The following is a 19,792-nucleotide window of genomic DNA, read 5'->3' on the forward strand; positions in this document are numbered from 1 at the left end:
TCAGAACAAAACGACAGCCTACAGACTGGCGAAAGTATCTTTACCAACAGAGGGCTAATATCCAGAATATATAAAGAACTCAAGAAATTAAACAGCAACAAATCAAGTAATCCAAGAAAAAATGGGGTACAGAGCTAAACAGAAAATTTTCTACAAAGGAATATCGAATGACCGAAACAATTAAAGAAATGCTCAAAGTCTCATCAGGGAAATGCAAATAAAAACAACCTTGAGATTTCACCTTACACCCTTAAAAATGGCTAAGATCAAAACCTCAAGTGACAACACATGCTGGAGAGGATGTGGGAGAGGATGTGGAGAAAGGGGAACCCTCCTCCATTGTTGGTGGGAGTGTAAACTTTTATAACCTATTGGAAATGAATCTGGCCCTTTCTCAGATAATTAGAAATAGTGCTTCCTCCAGATCCAGCTATACCACTCCAAGGCATATATCCAAAAGATGCTCAAGTACACAGCAAAGACATTTGCTCAACAATATTCATAGCAGCTTTATTCATCACAGCTAGAACCTGGAAACAACCCAGATGTCCTTCAAAAGAGGTATGGATACAGAAATTGTGGGACATTTACACAATGGAATACTACTCAGCAATTAAAAACAAGGAAATCATGAAATGTGCAGACAAATGGTGGGATCTAAAAAAGATCATTCTGAGTGAGGTTTCCCAGAAGCAGAAAGACACATGTGGTATATACTCACTTACAAGTGGATATTAGACATATAATATAGGATAAACATACTAAAATCTGTACACCTAAAGAAGCTAAGCAAGAAGGAGGACCCTGGGAAAGATGATCAATCCTCACCAGAAAGACAAATGGGATGGACATTAGAAGAAGGAGAAAACAGCAAACAGGACAGGAGCAAACGGCTTCTGAAAGACTCTACCTAGCAGTGTATCAAAGTAGATGCTAAGACTCATAACCAAACTTTGGGCAGAATGCAGGAAATCTAATGAAAGAAGGGGGAGATAGTAAGACCTGGAGAGGACAGGAGCTCCACAAAGAGAGTAACAGAACCAAAAAATCTGGGCACAGGAGTTTATTCTAAGACTGATAGTCCAACCAAGGACCATTCATGGGTATAACCTAGATAACCTAGAACCCCTGCTCAGATGTAGCCCATGGTAGCTCACTCTCCAAGCTGGGTTCCATAGTAAGGGGAACAGGGACTGTCTCTGACGTGAACTCAGTGGCTGGCTCTTTGATCACCTCCCCTGTGGTTAGAGCAGCCTTGCCTGGCCACAGAGGAGGATGATGTAACTAGTTACTTTACTGTTTGATTACTAAAACAGCATAAAGAAAGAGAAGGCAGAGAGAGAGAGAGGAGTTTGATCTTCAACAGACAAGACTATGCTTATTATCACATTGAAGGACAGCATCTCTCCTGTGGAAACTGAGAGGTCAGCCAGACTTAAAATCTCCCTGAGTTAGAATCCATCCATGTGTTCTATGCCTGTCAAACTGCCCAGGAGTCTTGCCGGCCTGACTTGGTGTTACTTGTGTGCTGGTATCTGGGTTTCTCAGCTCAGTGCTTGTCACTTGGCCTGAGGGACAGTGAGGATAAGGCCTCATTTCTAGGCATCAAAAATTAAAGACATTGTTATAATCTGGGTCTTTGGGATTTTATTTTTTACTTCTTGTTATCAAGGCTTTTGTAAATAAAATAATAGAGATTAAAGAAAAAAAGCTGCCTGAGACCCCTTATAGGTGTGGGATAAGGAGCTTAGAAATGAGGAAATGATTGCAGCACATAGCCCATGTTTCTCTCCTGCAGTCTTCTTTGCTGAAGTTGTTTGCCCAATGCAAGCCAGGCTGTCCCAACAGTCCTTTTTTAGGATGATCAAAGAAGGTCATCTGTAATGTTGTGGAAATCGTGTTTTAGAAGGGAGATGACAGTGTCCTTTGCTTTACAAAACTTTTCAGTTTCATGAGGTCCAATTTATTGAATGTTGATCTTAGAGCCTGTGCTGTTGGTGTTCTGTTCAGGAAGTTGTCTCCTTTGCAAATGAGTTCAAGGCTCTCCCCCACTTTTTCTTCTAACAGGTTTCGTGTGTGTGGTTTTATGTTGAGGTCTTTAATCCACTTGGAGTTTATATGAAAAAAAATTTCAAGTCTCTGAAGAAAGAAATAGAAAAGATATCAGAAGATGGAAAGATCTCTAATGCTTATGGCTTTGTAGGGTTAATATAGTAAAAATGGCCATCTTACAAAAAGCAATCTATTCAATGCAGTTCCCATCAAGTTACCAATACAATTCTTTACAGACGTTGAAAGAAAAATTCTCAACTTTATATGGAACAACAAGAAACCCAGGATCGCTAAAACAATCCTATACAATAAAAGATATGGAGGGATCTGCATCCCTGATCTCAAGCTCTGCTATAGAGCAACAGTAATAAAAACTTCATGGTACTGACATAGAAATTGACTGGTGGATCAATGGAATCGAATAGGAGACCCAGAAATAAACCCAAACTTATGGACACCTGATCTTTGACAAAGATGCCAAAACCATACAATGGAAAAAAGATAGCATCTTCAACAAATGGTACTGGTCCAACTGGATATCTACATGCAGAAAAATGCAAATAGATCCATATCAGTATCCTTAAATGGAAGAAGGTGGCAGACAGAGTTAGTGTGGAATACATTTGTGAGAGAGACTTCAGCAACCACTTGGAGTTGTGGAAGGTTATAAGCTATTATGTGTGCTGGGAACCAAATCCAGGTCTTCTGCAAGAGCAACAAGTACTCTTATCCATCTCTCCAATGCCTTACTTTTTTTTCTAAAGCTATCCTCTCTACCATGTACTTGACCTTCACACCAACTTCTCTCAAAAAGCATGGGTTGCTTTTGTTGTTGTTTTTCCTTCTCTTCTCCATCCTCCTCCTCTGCTTGGGGCAAATGAAATTTCTTGTCCTGGGGTTTTTCTTCTAGATGCCAAAACAAATTGTCCTAAATATTTTATTTGACCTTATTTTTTTCCATTAATGAGACTAAGAACCACAAGAGAGGACCCCCAATTTCCCAAATGTAATATGGTAGCTTCACTGGAACTCCTCATGATCTCTTGTTTTTACTCCTTTTTCTCCTTTAGTCAGCAAAGAAAATGAACTTGGTCTTATGCCCCTAGGCAGCATCAATACTATCCTAAGACCTTGTGACTATTTTAAGTTAAAAAGAAAATGAAATTAATATTACTAATCAGGAATTTAAAACACCACAATTTTCCTGGATTACCTGGGTAGACTCTATCTTTATAAGAATCCTTAAATGGAAAAATGTGGAAGGCAGAGTTGGTGTGGAATACACTTGTCAGTGAAACTTCATCTGCTACTCAAGCAAAAAGCCACAGGCCAAAAACATTGGCAGCCTCCAGATACTAAAACAGGTGGCACTTCCAAAGGGAGTGTTTCAAAAATAATGCAGCCCTTATAACACTTTAAATTAGCCCCAAAGGAGCATTGAGATCCTTGACCAACAATAGTTAGATGGAAAAATTATGTGAAGTCACTACGTTTTTCCTCCATATAATGGTTAAGAGTCCCCTGGCTATAGAGCATGAACCATCAATACCATAACTTACTTTTTATTTTTCTTTAAGCTGTGGGCTGGCTTTCCCCAGGGTCAGATGATTGTTCAAGGTTCCTGAATAAACTGCATTGAAAAAAAAAGTAACTAATAATAAAAAATTAAATTAAATTAAAAAAAAGGCCAAAACTAGGTAGTGGGTTTTTAATCTCAGCACTAAACAGGCAGAGGCAAATTGTGGGTTTCTGTGAGTCTGAGGCCAGCCTGATAGATAAAGTGAAACTTTCAAAAAAAAAAAAAAAAAAAAAAAAAAAAAAAAAAAAAAACCAAAAACAACAACAACAAAAAAAAAAAAAAACCCTCAATTTTTCTGAAAAGAAGAGACCCAAAGTCCACTCAGCAGAACCAAAGCCCCATCGACCAACCTCAAATGTAGTTTACAGGAAACTTTTAAATGCAAAGAACAGAAAAACTATACATTTTACTCGGCAGTTGCAGGGAGAAGTAAAGCAAGCAAGTAGTTTAATGGAAGCCAAAACCATGACATTAACTGGGGCATTTCAGCCTTGAGTTTTTAGAACAAAGTTGGGTAGTTTTGCATGAGACTTTTCAGGTCTGGGGTAGAAAAGGGGGATCAGTTTTTAGATTAAATTAAAGATGGTTGTAACTGAAACAAGATGGAGAAATCTTTGCCCTGTTACATTTTCCACAGTTCTTAGTGAATGAGTCAAATGATGGATTCAGTCTGTTCTGAAAGAGTGTAGTTGGTCCTAAGACTCATCAATTTGTCTGAATTAATTCTTTGTTTTATATAATTAACCATACAATTTAAGATGCCAGAACCTATCTTTAATCCAATCAGAATGACAATTAAAAGACCAGTCAGTACTGATAGCAGAGTAGTTGGCCAGGAGGACCAACAGAACAGAGACTGGTAGCAATGATCTGATCTGAGTCTTTGTCTCTTTCTCTTTTTGAAGATTTCTCAATGATGGCACGATTTTTTTTCTAATTACTCCTCATCAATTAACATAGAAACAATCTGCTCCAGGACAGGGATGGAACCTCCCACAATGATCTGGGCCCTCCCCTATAATCTCTAATTAAGAAAATGCCTTAGAGCCAGATCTTATGAGTGCATTTTCTCAGTTGAAGTTTCCTTCTGTCAGATAACTCTAGTTCGTGTGTCAGGTTGACATAAAACCACCTAGTTAGCATAAATCCCATGCTAGGCTGTCCAGGCTAGGTATAATATACCTTTATCTGAGCAACTCAGAAAGTTTTGTGAACCCCAGATGAGTAGCATCGTTGAAGGTCAAATATGAGTGTCCTACTAATTGTTTCAGGGAGAATGATATTTCGCTCTGGTGTCTTTCACAAACCTGTCCATATTTTTTTGCATCCTCTATTTCATCTTGGTTGTACCATGGAGTCTCAGGCAGTACAAGGTCTGGATATGTCACCAGAATATCAACAGGCCCCAAAAAGAGGCCTTTTTTTCAGGTCTCAAAAAAAAAAAAAAAAAGAGCATAGGTCTTAAACGAAAGGGTTCTCACACTAGAGAAAGCCATTGATAAATATAGGGAAACAGAAATGACAGAAATGCATAAACACACAGAGGACACACATAGTAAAGATAACCAGGGTGGCCACCACACTATCATACACCTGAATAGACTGGGGTTGTCCTGTGATGTCATGTGGATCCCAGACACCGGATCAGCGGCATGACCAGCCTCTGCTTTGTGTCCTAAACAGAAGATGCCTTAACCAGACTTACCTCCAAAGGTGACAGAGCAGGTGACTCTTACTGAAGGAAATATAGTGTTGTAAGGGCTTGGACAGCTGCAAGCACTGAGATCTCTCCCAGAGCCTTCGGACAGCTCAGGTTTCACATAACTAGAAGGAAGTCTCTGTAACCCAAAATCTGTGCAAGTTGGTCGAACTGGCTGGTGAGGGTCTCAAAAAGATCTTACTGGGTCCTCTGAATGTTGCCAAGGAAAGACTTCAATGACTAATCAGCATGAACAAAATCTGAATTGAGAGAGTCTGCATTAAGTGGCTCAGGCAACTGCCCAGAGAAAGATTTCTGATAGAACAGCCTTGAATGCATTTTTCAAGGAGATTTTAAAGGCAAAGAACAGAGAAAAACTACATCCTGCTTGGCAGTTGCAGGGGGAAGTGAGGCAAGCAAGCAGCACAACAGAAGAAAAACAAACAAAACCCCAAACAAACAGAGTTTCTAGAATAAGGTTGACTGTCTCCCATTGGACTTTTCACAGTAAGTCTACAAAAGGTGTTTTCAATTCAGTTTAAGCCAAAGATGGTTCCAGCTGAGATGGAGGAAACTTTGCCCTGTCACAACCTGACATTGTGTGTGTGTGTGTGTGTGTGTGTGTGTGTGTTGTGGGGTCAGGGGTGACTGTATGTGAACAATATATACAGAACCTTAAACTGGGAATATAGAAATGTAGAGTGCTTGCAAGCCTGTGGAGAATTGGTTTACTGATCACCATTATGAAGAGGGGTCAGAGAGAGAGAAAGAGAGAGACAGACAGACAGACGGAGAGACAGAGATTATGACTTGAATGCTGAGGTACTTAGGAAAAGTATCAAGAGAAGGGCTGGGGTGTAGTGAAAAACCACTTGCCTAGCACATGCAAGGCTCTAAATTAGATCCTCAGAACTACAAAACAAAACAGTAAAAAACAGAATATGTGTCTTATATTGAAGTCCTCCCTTTTAACCATATTTCCTAAAAAACTGTTTTAGACTCTCATTTACTCCTTCCTTCCTGTGCTTACATCACCCCACAAAGACTGAGTTTCAGAGATTGACCTGTAGATTCAGTGATGGGCTGGGGAAACCACACACAAGAACACACACAGTTCAAGCCTCTGCTCAAGTCAGGTGAGATGATGCAAAAGCTCTTTGTATATTTGTTGTGTGTAACTAGGCTAATGTGGGAAGCAGTTCAGGCTCTCCTGCCTCAGGTCTAAATTCATATAGGGTCAATACAAAGCAGCAGAAGCCTCAGATTGTCTCAAGTCATATACAAAATTTCTCTGTGTTTCTCTCTTTGTCTTTGCCATACATGCACACAGCACACACACACACACACACACACACACACACACGTCTGTCTCACTGTTATGGGCACAGCATATTGATCGTCCATATGTCAAGCACTCTACATTCCCACTTTAAAGTCCTGTGGATTCTTCATACAAACATGGGTGTCAGGTTCAGCTTTATTTTATTATTATTATTATTTTATTATTATTGTTGTTGTTGTTGTTGTTCACTGAGGCTGGCCTCAGATCCACTTGCCTTTGCCTTCTCAGTGCTAGAATGAAAGACCCACCTAGGTTGGGCCTACTTAAGAAAAACTTATGAGTTATGGTACTGATGATCCATGCTCTGCAGCCAGGGAGGGGCCTCTTAACCGCAATAGGGCTGAGAGAATTGTAAAAAAGGACTGAGCTATGGCTGATTTTGAATTTTATGTTTATGTAGACCGTTATGATCTCGTGAGTCTGTTATCCCTTAAGTGACGACTATGGTCACGTGATGCTCAGTCGTCTATGGCATAGAGCATTCTCGCGGCACACCCCGAGCCGAGGGCACGTGCAGGCAGTTTCCTGGAGACTGACTAGACCAAGCGGCGACTCAGTTGCCTCGCAATGTGGTCCTCTCCAGACGAGAAACTGGAAAACAGGTAGGGGGCCGAAGCTTTGTCTTTTATCACTCTTACATATGTCTCTAAGAACAAGTGTAATTAGTTATCTTGGTGGTGGTTTCAGGAGATTCGGGGCGGAGCTTATCTTTAGAGCTTTTCTTTAGAGCTTGGCTCTGAATACAGTTTGAATTAACTCGCACTAAAGTAATTTCTCAGTTTTCCCACTGACTTTTCCATCTCTCCAGTGTTAGGGTAAGGTGTTGGTAGACGGCCTAGATAGTTCTACAGGTTTGTCAGGGTGTGGCCGGCTGAGATGCTGAGGCAAGGAGTTTCCATGAAGGCAAAGGGAAATTTTATGAATGTGGCCTAACTTTTTCCGCGGACGACAGAGAAACCCTGTGGGCAGAGAGCAGGGTGGGCAGGAGTCTTATCATGAGTGATTGGACATCTAGTTCTGTGGTAGTGAGACTGAGGACTGAGGCCAAGGAGGGAAAATGGCGTGAAAGCAGAGGAATGGAGGCAAAGTGGTGGCAGGGTGGCAAAGCAGCTGGGACCTACAGCCTCAGGGTTTGAAGTCTGCAACTGGTGGAGACTTTGGAGGCCAAGCAGCCATGGCAAAGGAGACCTTCTGTGGTTACAAAGCCACCTTGCCGTGGCAAAGCAGCTAAGCAGGAAAGCAAAGGCCCCCTAAAAGAGAAGTGACCACCTCATGGAGGCAAAAGGGCTTGGGAAGGGTGAGGGGAGCTGCACTGGGGAAATGAAGTAGCAGGTAGCAGGGGTAAGAGCCACTGTGGGGAGGTGGTAGAGGGAGGGAACGAAGTGACCAGAAGAGGGGTCCTGGAAATGGGGGAGAACCTCCCCATGGGGAAGCGTGGTCATCTTTGGGAATGCCAGAAAACCATGGTAGAGAGGTGAAGTGGGCAGGAGAGGGAAAGCAGCCAGTGTAGGGACAACAGTACTGTGAGGCGAAGTGACCACAGGAAAGCAGCAGTTGGAGAGGTGGCATGCAGAGGAAGGTGGGAGGGCAGCAGCCTCGTGGGAAGATGAATCAGGAATCCAAAGAGGGGCTGGCTCATGGCAGGTTGGGTTGGGGTTGGGGTGGGGGACCGGGAGCAGGGAGAGGATAGTGCTAAGGGCAGAGAAGCAAGGGGCCAAAGGAAAGGTGCAGATGGGGAGGTGAAATATTTCCTCCCTCCTCTGGGGTTAGGGTGGGGTAGGGGAGCGTTGGCTGGAAAGCCACTTTGGTGGGGGAAGCTAAAGGGGTGGCAGCTACAATTCAAACTTTTCAGAGCCTTGCTGCACCAGGACAATTCCTTCCTCACAAAGTTTCATCCCCCCCTTTTATTTACCACCATTTGATTTATTTTTTGTGTATCTTTTGACTTTTAAAAATTAGCCTGCAATGCAGCCACTCCTGATGAGACCTAATTGACTAGGATCAAAAGAAAGGAAAAGAAGACCTCCCCTTCAGTGGACTTGGGGAGGGGCATGCATGCAGAGGGTGGAGGAAGGGAGGGATTGGGACGGGAGGAGGGAGGGAATCACAGGGGGGATACAAAGTGAATAAAGTGTAATTAATAAAGAATTTTTAAAAAATTAGCCTGAAAAATTCATAGTTCCCCTTATGACATTTTTCATTAATGTTCATAGTCGCATCTCATTACTTTCTCATGTCCCAATCTCAATTCCTTCTGGTCCTTTCCTTCTTGACTTTTGAGAGAAAACACGTGAAAATTATCATAGCTCCATTATCTTTCATTTTCCTCCTTCTTTTAGTACTCTTCCTCCCCTCAGTTTTTCTCCTTTCCTGTGTGTGTGTGTGTGTGTGTGTGTGTGTGTGTGTGTGTGTGTGTGTGTTTGTATGTAAGTGTTTGCATAAACATATGCATGTTTTAATCTACATTCTGATTAAGAGAAAATGCACTATTTGTCTTTCTGATTTTGGCTTATTTTGCTCAACTTCATTTTGTTTGGTTTGGTTTTGGTTTTTCAAGGCAAGGTTTCTCTGTGTAGCCCTGGCTGTCCTGGAACTAGCTGTGTAAACCAGGCTGGCCTCAAATGCACAGGGATCTGCCTGCTTCTGCCTCCCAAGTGCTCACTTCCTGTGGACCATTCCAAACCCAAACGTAGTTTCTGCCTTCCTTTTTTTTTTTTTTTTTTTTTGATTCATTTAAAAGAGAGAGGAAGGGAGACTTTAAAAAGTATTGGAAATGTAAACATAGCCATTGTATAAACATGTACAGTTTATTTCTGAATATTTCCTTGAAATTCAGTTGTTTTTCAAAGTGCCTGAGGAATAAGTAGTGTGCCTTAAAGAGATTATATTGAACTGGAGTAATCCAACATCTTCCTCTCTAACCAAACATTTTCTTTGTTCTTCCCCCCAATTTTCTAACCACCACTTAGTTCACTTCCTTTTGAAAACATTCTCTAAATCTTTATAAGTAGTTGTTTAATTTTAAACATATTAAATAAAATTATAGGTGAGGCATCTTAAAATAGTACTAAGTGAGTAAATCATAGTGCTAGTATTATGGGGATTTGAAAAATTTGAATGTATTGAAGTTGGATGTGATTGATGTCCTATGCCTGTAATTCCAACCAGGAGTATTGCTGACAATTTGAGACCAGGCTGATGTATATAGTGAATTCCATGCCAGTCAGGCTTACATAGTGAGGGAACCTGTCTAAAAAACACAGTAAAATAAATAAATATTGTATAAATACATAGAATATTCTAACTTGTGCTGTTTTATTAGGATGTAGCTTAAATATATCACTTTTATTTATCTCAGGTCTTCCATGTTTTTTCGGAAGAATACTAAATCTGATATGCGGAAACAATGTAATCTATCATACAAGAAATCATCCTATCATGCAGGTAAAAGAAATTTCATATTATAAAAACTTGTAATTGTTGGTAATATGGAATGTAATAAAGGAGTATTTTCTCAAATCTATGTGTACTTAGTATTTTTGACATGGTACGGTGGTCTTCAAAAACACTTTTCTCCATTTTACTTAGTCTTTTTCTTTTAGCTACAAATCCATGCATTTAAAAAATCAGTATTTTTTTAATTAAATCTTTACCATATGACCAAAGTATGTAACTACTAGTAATGTTCTGCCTTTAAAATTTTATTTTATTTAATTAAAATATAATCACATCATTTCTCCCTACCTCTTCTCCATCCAACTGTGTCCATGTCCTTCTCTTCTTCATATCCACAGTCTTTCTAAAGTTAATATTGCTGTATATATGCAAATAAATACATAAATACAACTTTTTGAATCTGTTTACTGTTGCTTGTATATGTATGCTTTTTAGAGCTGACCACTAGGTATAGCTTCTTTAGGACTATAGATTTAAGTATGTTTCTTCTATATTATATGTCTAATAACCACTTATAAGTGAGTATATATACCATGTGTGTCTTTCTGCTTCTGGGTTATCTCACTCAAGATGACCTTTCTAGTTCCCACCATTTGCCTGCAAATTTCATGACTTCCATGTTTTTAATAGCTGAGTAGTATTCCATTCTGTAAATGTATCAAAATTTCTGTATCCATTCCTCAGTTGAGGGACATCTAGGTTATTTTCAGATGCTGGCTATTACGAATAGAGCTGCTACAAACATGGTTGAGCTAATGTCATTGTTGTATAGTTGAGCATATTTTGGATATATGCCTAGGAGTGGTATAGCTGGATCTTGAGGTAACACTATACCTAATTTTCTGAGGAAGTGCCAGATTGATTTCCAAAGTGGTTGTACAAGGTTACATTCCCACCAGCAATGGAGGAGGGTTCCCCTTTCTCCACAACCTCTCCAGCATGTGTTGTCTCATGAATTTTTGATCTTAGCCATTCTGATGGGTGTTTTGATTTGTATCTCCCTGATGACTAAGGACACTGAGCATTTCTTTAAGTGTTTCTCTGCCATTCGATATTCCTCTATGGAGAATTCTCTGCTTAGCTCTGTAATCAATTTTAAATTGGATTACTTGGTTTGTTGGTGTTTAACTTCTTAAGTTCTTTATATATTTTATTTATTAGCCCTCTGTCAGATACAGAGTTGGTGAAGATCCTTTTCCAATCTGTAGGCTGTTGTTTTGTTCTGATGACAGTGTCCTTTGCTTTACAGAAGCTTTTCAGTTTCATGAGGTCCCATTTACTAATTGTTGCTCTTAGAGCCTGTGCTGTTGGTGTTCTGTTCAGGAAGTTGTCTCATATGCCAATGAGTTCCAGGCTCTTCTCCATTTTTTCTTCTAACAGCTTTAGTGTGTTTGGTTTTATGTTGAGATCTGTGATCTACTTGGAATTTAGTTTTGTGCGGTGTGATAAGTATGGATCTATTTTCATTTTTCTACATGTAGACATCCAGTTAAACCAGCACCATTTGATGAAGATGCTGTCTTTTGTTCCATTGTATGGTTTTGGCATCTTTGTGAAAAACCAAGTATCAGTAGGTGTGTCGGTTTATTTCTGGGACTTCTATTAGATTCCATTTATCCACCAGTCTGTTTCTATGCCAGTAACATGCAGTTTTTATTACTGTTGCTCTGTAGTACAGGTTGAGATCAGGGATGGTGATACCTCCAGAAGATCTCTTGCAGTACAGGATTGTTTAAGCAATTCTGAGTTTCTTGTTATTCCATATGAAACTGAGAATTGTTCTTTCAAGGTCTGTAAAGAATTGTGTTGGTGTTTTGATGGGACTTGCATTGAATCTGTAGATAGCCTTTGGCAGGATGGCCATTTTCACTATGGTAATCCTACAGATGCATGTGCATGACAGATCTTTCCATTTTCTGATAACTTCTTTAATTTTTTTCTTCAAAGAATTGAAGTTTTCTTCAAACAGACTTTTCGCTTGCTTGGTTATAGTCATGCCAAGGCACTTTATGTTATTAGTGGCTATTGTGAAGGGTGTTATTTCCCTAATTTCTCTCTCAACCTTTTTGTCTTTCATAATTAGGAGGGCTAACGATTTTTTAAGTTAATTTTCTATCCATCCACTTTGCTGAAGGTGTTTATCACCTTAAAGAGTTGTCTGGTTGAATTTTTGCAGTCACTCATGTATACTACAATATCATCTGCAAATAGTAATACTTTGACTTCTTCCTTTCTGATTTGTATCCCCTTGATCTCCTTTAGTTGTCTTATTGCCCTAGAAAGGACTTCAAGTACTATGTTGAAGAGATAGGGAGAGAGAGGGCAGCCTTGCCTTGTCCCTGATTTCAGTGGGATTGATTTAAATTTCTCTTTGTTTAGTTTGATGTTGGTTATAGGCTTGCTGTATATTGTCTTTACTATGTTTAGGTATGTGCCTTGTATCTCTGGTCTCTCCAAGACTTTAAACATGAATGGGTGTTGGATTTTGTCAAATGCTTTTTCAGCATCTAGGGAGATTATCATGTGGCTTTTCTCCTTCAATTTTTTATGTGGTAGATTACATTGGTGGATTTCCATATATTGAACCATCCCTGCATGCCTGGGATGAAACCTGCTTGGACATGGTGGATGATATTTTTTTATGTGTTCTTGGATTCGGTTTGCAAGTATTTTGACTATTTTTGCATCAATGTTCATAAGAGATATAGGTCATTTTGATCAAAACGACTTTTAAAAGAAAAAAATAAATGGATAATTAGCCCTAGTTCATGAATTTTTACTTAATGAGGAACTTGGCATTGGAGGAAGGTGGGTGACTTTTAGAAGGTAATGTAACTTTTTTAATCAATGGGAAAACATGCTCATCTGGTTATCAAGAGTAAATTGTTCCTATTGTATTAAACATGCTGGTGCATCTTCAAACTTGCAATGTTCCTAATTTCAGAATACAACATGAATAACAACCGTGGTTTTCGAGGAAGAAAGAGAGGTGCAAGCTATCGCTGGCATAAATTTCATAGGAAGAACGATCATTTTGAGGATTCTGGGTATGTGCTTCCACCTTCAAAATTCCAAGAGATGATAAAAACATAAACATGGCAATAAGGGATGTCCAGAGTGACATATTAAGTGGCCAAATAGCTCAATAAGCAGGTAACAGCCCCTGGGACTGTGCAACTCTTTCACTCCCTGTGGTCTACTTTCACTGGAAAACTAAAGAGTGGTAGAGAGTAAATTCTGAATAAGCCACCCTAATCACAAAATAATTTATGAGCATTTGTAGAAAGTTTGTTTCTCTCTCTTTTGTAGTGCTCCTTATGGCACAATGCTGAAAAGGAGAAGACGACGCAGTAATGAAGACCAACTTTTTCCTTCTGTGTGGGAATATAGACAACCGAAGAAGAGTGAAATAGATCGGTCTGCTCACAATGAAAGCCGGAGGAGCTGGTTCAAGGTCACAGTGAGTATCCTAATCAGGTTGTACATTAGAGAGAATATTCTGGATCCTTAAAGGAGGGAGATCATATTGATCACAGCATATCAGTTGCATGGAGACAGAATGAATCTAAGCCAGGACAGCTGATATGCTGTCTCTGTGAAAGGATCATTAGATTTCCAGGAGTTGTGACCCACAGGTTAAGAACCACTGGTCTAGGAGATCTGTGCTAAGCACAAAAACAAAGAACCACGTTAGTGGTCCATTTAGAAGTTCCTTAAAGCTAGACTTCTGAACACTGGGTAAAGTGTTCAAGAAAGAACACTTGGGACTTAAATAATGTTTTCTGTCCTTATTCCATAGTGTCTCTCTTCTCTCCTATTCTTTATTTGTAAATACAGATTCCAAGTGGAAGAAAGTATGACAAGACATGGTTAATGAAGTCAATCCAGAACCTCTGCAGTGTGCCCTTCATCCCTGTGGATGTAAGAAGGCTGGTAAAACCAGCTAGACAAGGGAGTGGAAGAGGGAGGCCAGCCTCAGCAGGAGCTAGCTGATGGTTTCTAATGTGTCTGTTGTATTCTTTTCATTGCCTATAGTTCCACTATGACAGAAACCGGGCCCGGTTCTTTGTTCAGGATGCTCGGACTGCCACTGCATTGAAGGATGTCAGCCACAGGATTTGTGATAAGATGAGCCGAAAGGTGTGTACTAACAGCATTCTCTGTACCAAGTCCTGGAATGGGTGGTGACTGGACAGGAGCTGAGAGTCATCTTTATATTTCGAGGTTATAGTACTTATCTGCCTCTCCTTCTCACAGATATCTATCTTTGTCAGTCCTTCTGTTGTACCCTACTCTGTGCAGAATAAGTTTACATCAAAACAAATGGAACAGATAAAGGTAATGCAGACTCAAGGCATGTTGTATGTCCACTTCCCAAACCTGCATATTTCCCTTCTTACTCCATGACACTCCTACCACTATGAACCCCAGAGTCTTAGAGCCACTCTGTCTTCCTACCTCTGTCTCTGCAGGTTGCTATGATGAAACGATATGATGCTTCCCAAAAAGCTCTGAACCTTGAGAAATTGCGCTTTGACCAAGGTATGGCTGACTAAAGTAATTTTTGGTAGATAGATATTTGGGTAAATGGATAATCCTAAGAGGAAAACATAGGGATGGCAACTTGGTGTGTGGGGGGGTATGACTTTACCAGTGCTTATCTAAATGGATCCCTGAAAGACTTCTAATGCCTTTTATTCCATTTTATATAGAGTTAATGGACAATGGTATTGACATGATGCTGAATCGAAGAACCTGCATGGCTGCCACACTACTGATCATTCAAAGCAATCTCCCTGAAGTGAGGCTATAGACTTAGTGTATTTATTTAAGTATGGGGTTAGAAGGGATAGAATGAAGGAAAAATTTGTCACCAAGGCACTGGAATAGTAACCATATCTCTAACTCTTTCTCCCTGAAAGCTGGTGTCCTTGAACTTGTGCAACAACAAATTGTACCAGCTGGATGGGCTGTCTGACATAGTAGAGAAGGCCCCTCAAGTTAAGATTCTGAACCTCTCTGGAAATAAAGTGAGCATGGATAAGGGGAGAAGATGTGCGTTTGGTTGAGCATGGGTGGTAGTGCACACCAAGGTTATGGTAAGAAGCAGACAGAGACTTGAGGGAGGGTGAAGGCTGTAGTTACTGGGCCCCAAGGTTTCTCTTTCCTTGGGACAGCTTTACCAGTTCTTTCCCATCTTTATCAGCTGAAGACAATTTTGGAGTTGGAGAAGGTGAAAGAATTAAAACTGGAAGAGCTGTGGCTAGAAGGGAATCCCTTCTGCAACAAGTACTCGGATAAATCTGACTATATAAGGTACATAATGCCTGCTAAGTCTTTTTTCCCCTTCATTGCCCGAGTCTTATTTTTGCTTTTCATTGCTGTGGTAAAATAAACTGGCAAAAGCAACTTAAGGGAGAAACAGCTTATTTGGCTCATAGTTGCAGGTTGCAGTTAATCATTGCTTTGAAGTTCAAAGGTGGTAGGAACTTGAAGCAACTAGTCATATTACATCCACAGTCAAGAGCAGAGAGCAGTGAATTAATGGATGCATGCATTAGCTAGTCCAAAGCCTAGCCAATGAAATAGTGCCACCTACATTCTTGGTGGATCTTCCTACTTCACCTGCAGATCCTTCTGTGGGTCTTCTGAGGAAAAGAATATAGGCAAGGAGAGGAAAGAAGCCAGGGCTCTGAGACCTCAATGGCTCCTTCTGGCCCTGGGGAAGAGGCCAGTGCAGTGTGGGTGGAAGCTATTCATGGTTGAAGAAGAGGGAGAACATACAGAAACCCCAAACAGAAGGAAAGCTAGCCAAACTTGAACTGCCAATCACATCTTTGGCTTTTGGTTTTTGAACAGTGCTGTACAGAACCTATTTCCCAAGTTGTTGTGCCTGGTAAGTTTGTACCTTCAACATTGTATTCATTTCTGCTCATCAGTGACCTCCACACTTGCCCTTAAAACTGTTTGTTTTTCATGTAGATTATATGTTTGCATTGGACCATCATCCATTTTAGATGATGGGGATTCCTGAAAGACATATCAATATTCTCCCTAGAAAAATGTCCATAAACACACACACACACACACACACACACACACACACACACACACACACACACACGTCCTATACAATAGAGATTTCCACAACCTCATCAAACAGAGGCTCTCTATATCACTCCTGGAATTTCCAGGGGCAAATTAAAACCCTACCTCTGACCCTTTATTTTCTTTTGGGTCTACGGGGCTCCTTGGATACCCAGTGCCATTTAACTGTGCACTGCTAACCTCCTCTTCCTTTCCTTAGGATGGCAATGAGCTAATAACACCAAAAAAGATGAAGAACGAAGTCCCCCAGGCAAGCAAGGTGAGAAAGGACCAAGGAAGATTTGTAGAATTGCGAAAGACACTTTGTTAGATGCACAATCTGAAATAACTTTCTGTTTCAGGATACCTGTAAAGGATCTGAACTCACAAAAAATCTAATTCTACAGTTTCTGAAGGAGTAAGTACCCCTTGGACTACAAGAAATGTGGGGGAAGTTGAGCCATATTGGACTACCTTATCACCTTTGCCCATAGAAAGTATCAGGTCTCAGCATTAAAACCACAGAGATAAACTCTCCCCCTATTTTCTGCTCCCTACCCCTACTAGATACTACTTGTTTTATGACAGTGGAGATCGACTCAGTCTCCTTGATGCTTACCATGATGAGGCCTGCTTCTCCCTCGCCGTTCCTTTCAACTTCAGCGACCCACACCTGTTAGTATCACAGCTCAAGCTCTGTTCTAGAGCACTGTGCCTCCCCTTAGGAAGTGCTTATATTGGGTATTACATGCTGCTCTGTTCCTCTTATCTCCTAGGAACAACTTGGAGGAGTATTTCAAACATAACAGAGATATAAAGAAGCTGAAAGACTCATGTAAGTATGATGGAAAAGTCTGAGCAGGACAAGGAAGTTAAGGTGATAATTTTACGGCTTGATGGTCAAGTTGTATCATGCTTGTGATCTTTGCTTCTTCACTCCTCTATAGACATGAGACTGCGGTTGCTGAAGCACACAAAACAAGACATTGTGGAGTCTCTTAGGTTGTTACCCAAAACTCAACATGATTTATGCTCTTTCTGGGTGGACTTGTGTTTCAGCACGGTGAGTGCCCAGTTTTTCTGTAGGTCATATCCAGAAAGCTGGAGGTCTGTAGGATCTTAAGCTCATAGGCCATATTATCTTCCCTTTCAGAAAATGATGCTCTGTTTTTCTGTCAATGGACTGTTCAAGGAAGGTGAGTATCTGTAGAATTCTCGTTAGATCTTCCTTTGCTTCCTCCACTAGATGGGCACCTCTGAGAAGTCTTCCAGCTTCTCATTCTATACCTTTTCTTTCTGACCTCCTCGATGTTCTATTCCCCACAAACCATCCTCATCTGACTTGGGTCTATGCCTTTCTGCCCCACAGCTCACAGATAAGGAACACAGGCCGTGGAGTTTGTTACTCTCATTTCAATTCCATACTCTGTAGCATTGGGCCAGTCTCATAACATCTCCAGTTCTTTTTTTTTTTTTTTTTTTTTTTTTTTTTTCTCAACATGACTAATTAAGCTCATCTCTGTGACAGATGTGAAAAAAGGTCAATTGAACACTTGAAAGGATTTTTTTCAGGGTACAAAATGGGAGTGAATTATTACTGTTTCCTTCCATATCCATGCCATACCCTCCTTACTCCATGCCAATAACTGACTGGTTCTGGCTCCTTCAGCATAAGACCCTGTCTTGAGAATGTTCTGTGTATAAATAAGATGCTATTCTAAGAAAACATTATTGTTTCTTGTCCTTAAAGTGGAAGGAAAATATCAAGGTTGTGTTCGTGCTTTCACCAGGACCTTCATTGCTACCCCTTCCAGAAATTCAAGGTCAGTGTTATGTTGTTTCTGGAAATTCTTGCTCCTGCCTAAAGCCAGCAGTGTGACAATATAGTGGTGCAGTTCTCAGGGAATTCTCAGTATTGTAAAAGGCCAACAGGTAGATCTAACAGTTAAGCTTGCTGGTTGAGAGTGTGCCCTTTGGGATCAAAATACTAGGTTCTTTCCTAATAGGTTATTACATGCTTTGACATTGGCCAAGACTCAAAGACTATCTCTGACTCAGGGTCTTCCTTTGTTGTTCAGGGTAAAAACATTGGGATAAAAATTTAAAATCCAATCAAGTTGATTTTTTAAAAAAATTGAAGTATGATTGCCATTGGTAATATACAATTGTCCGTTTCTTTACTTGTCTGAATATCCATTCATCCTCCAGAATATGCATTATGAATGATGAGCTGATTGTGAGGAATGCCAGCCCCCGAGAAATAGAGAATGCCTTCAATTCATCACCTGCACCCAATTCTTCTCTCAAGTCTCCCCTCTCTGAAGAGCAGCAGGAAATGGTGAAATCTTTCTCTGAGCAGTCTGGGATGAAACTTAATTGGTCTCAGAAGTGAGTTCGGAGTGTTAACAGAAATGGGTGCAGTGGGAGATCAAGTGAATAATGGTGCTTTGTAGGCAATTTGAAAAGGATTTAGAATGTTTTGCTTGCACTCCCCAAAGTGGTTTCAGGAAAGTATGTCTTAATCTGTACTGATACTTTTAAATGATTTTTAAACACTATAATATTCATGTGGCATATCTTGTGTATGGAAAGATCATAAGAAATCCACTAAGAAATCAACAAGTGTTTAGGATGTAAGATTAATCTATACAATAATGTTTGCATTTCTGTTTATTAATATTAAATATACCAAAATTAAATTAATAGCTACATTTACAGAAGCATAAAGAAGAATGAGTACTAAAAACCTATAAAGGGGAGAAAGTGAGTATAACAGATGAGTAAAGTCTTTCCAGTAAGATCTACTCACATATACACGCTGAACAGTATTCCTGCACAAATTGACCAGGATAAGAGCTTAGAATATCAGGTGCAAAACCATCATGTCTGCTATAGGTTATGTTAGCTATAAGGTTATTGTTAAAAGATTTACTATGCTAATACATTTTCTCTTAATTTCTGCTCTGTTTGGTGCATTGAAGCAGTGTTGGATTTTTTGTTAAAGGCATTCTCTCCATCTATTGAGATGATCATGTTATTTTTGTTGTCCCAGGTGCCTTGAAGATAACGGGTGGGACTACACCAAAGCTGGTGAGATCTTTACTATTCTCCAGGTGAGGTCTGGGAATCAAATGGGTAAAAGATGGATGTCTCTATGCCTACAGCACTATGGGGATCAAATTCAGGGCACTTCTGACATCCTAATTCTCTTTCCTTGCAGAATGAAGGCAAAATTCCAAAGGAATTCTTCAAATAAATATACTAAGGCACTTTTGTGGATATGGTATCCCTCCTTGTCCACATTATTTCTATTTCTAAGGCCTTTCCCTTGCCTGGTTGACCAAAAAACATCAAAGTTAACATGTAGACCAAGTAACACAGTCCCTCACACCCAATCCCCTATCCCAGGCAATTTCTTTTTCCCCTGGAGATGTCTGTTTATTTGCATAATAAAGAATAACTTTACTTTACTCATTTCACCCTGAATTGATTTTCTCAGCCAAGAGCCAAGGTTCCAAGATAAAAAGGACCTTCATTCCCAAACTTCTACCACTTTCACCTCTGGCTAACCCTAAGC

At 40.1% G+C, this 19,792-nt stretch overlaps 1 protein-coding gene across 1 annotated transcript; it reads left to right on the plus strand.

The window, feature by feature from the left end:
* Positions 1 to 7,239: 7,239 nt before the first annotated feature.
* LOC110542807 (nuclear RNA export factor 2-like) lies at positions 7,240 to 19,471 on the plus strand. Its single transcript, XM_060374646.1, has 22 exons — positions 7,240 to 7,274; positions 10,031 to 10,116; positions 13,073 to 13,175; positions 13,438 to 13,588; positions 13,966 to 14,049; positions 14,164 to 14,268; positions 14,386 to 14,466; positions 14,601 to 14,670; positions 14,841 to 14,929; positions 15,051 to 15,158; positions 15,335 to 15,444; positions 15,988 to 16,024; positions 16,436 to 16,495; positions 16,578 to 16,633; positions 16,783 to 16,890; positions 16,992 to 17,050; positions 17,163 to 17,278; positions 17,369 to 17,411; positions 17,966 to 18,038; positions 18,424 to 18,603; positions 19,268 to 19,328; positions 19,436 to 19,471. The coding sequence occupies exons 1-22, from the start codon at positions 7,240 to 7,242 to the stop codon at positions 19,469 to 19,471; spliced, it is 1,851 nt and encodes a 616-aa protein (XP_060230629.1).
* The last annotated feature ends 321 nt before the right edge of the window (positions 19,472 to 19,792 follow it).

Source organism: Meriones unguiculatus, chromosome X (assembly GCF_030254825.1).
Source record: "Meriones unguiculatus strain TT.TT164.6M chromosome X, Bangor_MerUng_6.1, whole genome shotgun sequence".
NCBI classification, from domain to species: Eukaryota; Metazoa; Chordata; class Mammalia; order Rodentia; family Muridae; genus Meriones; species Meriones unguiculatus.

Bases quoted from the DNA above. Each gene is read 5' to 3' on its own strand.
- LOC110542807 (XM_060374646.1), top strand. From the start codon at position 7,240: ATGTGGTCCTCTCCAGACGAGAAACTGGAAAACAG. The intron at 14,671-14,840 runs GTATGGCTGACT...CATTTTATATAG, and splicing joins GAAATTGCGCTTTGACCAAG to AGTTAATGGACAATGGTATT. The intron at 14,930-15,050 runs GTGAGGCTATAG...TCTCCCTGAAAG, and splicing joins TTCAAAGCAATCTCCCTGAA to CTGGTGTCCTTGAACTTGTG.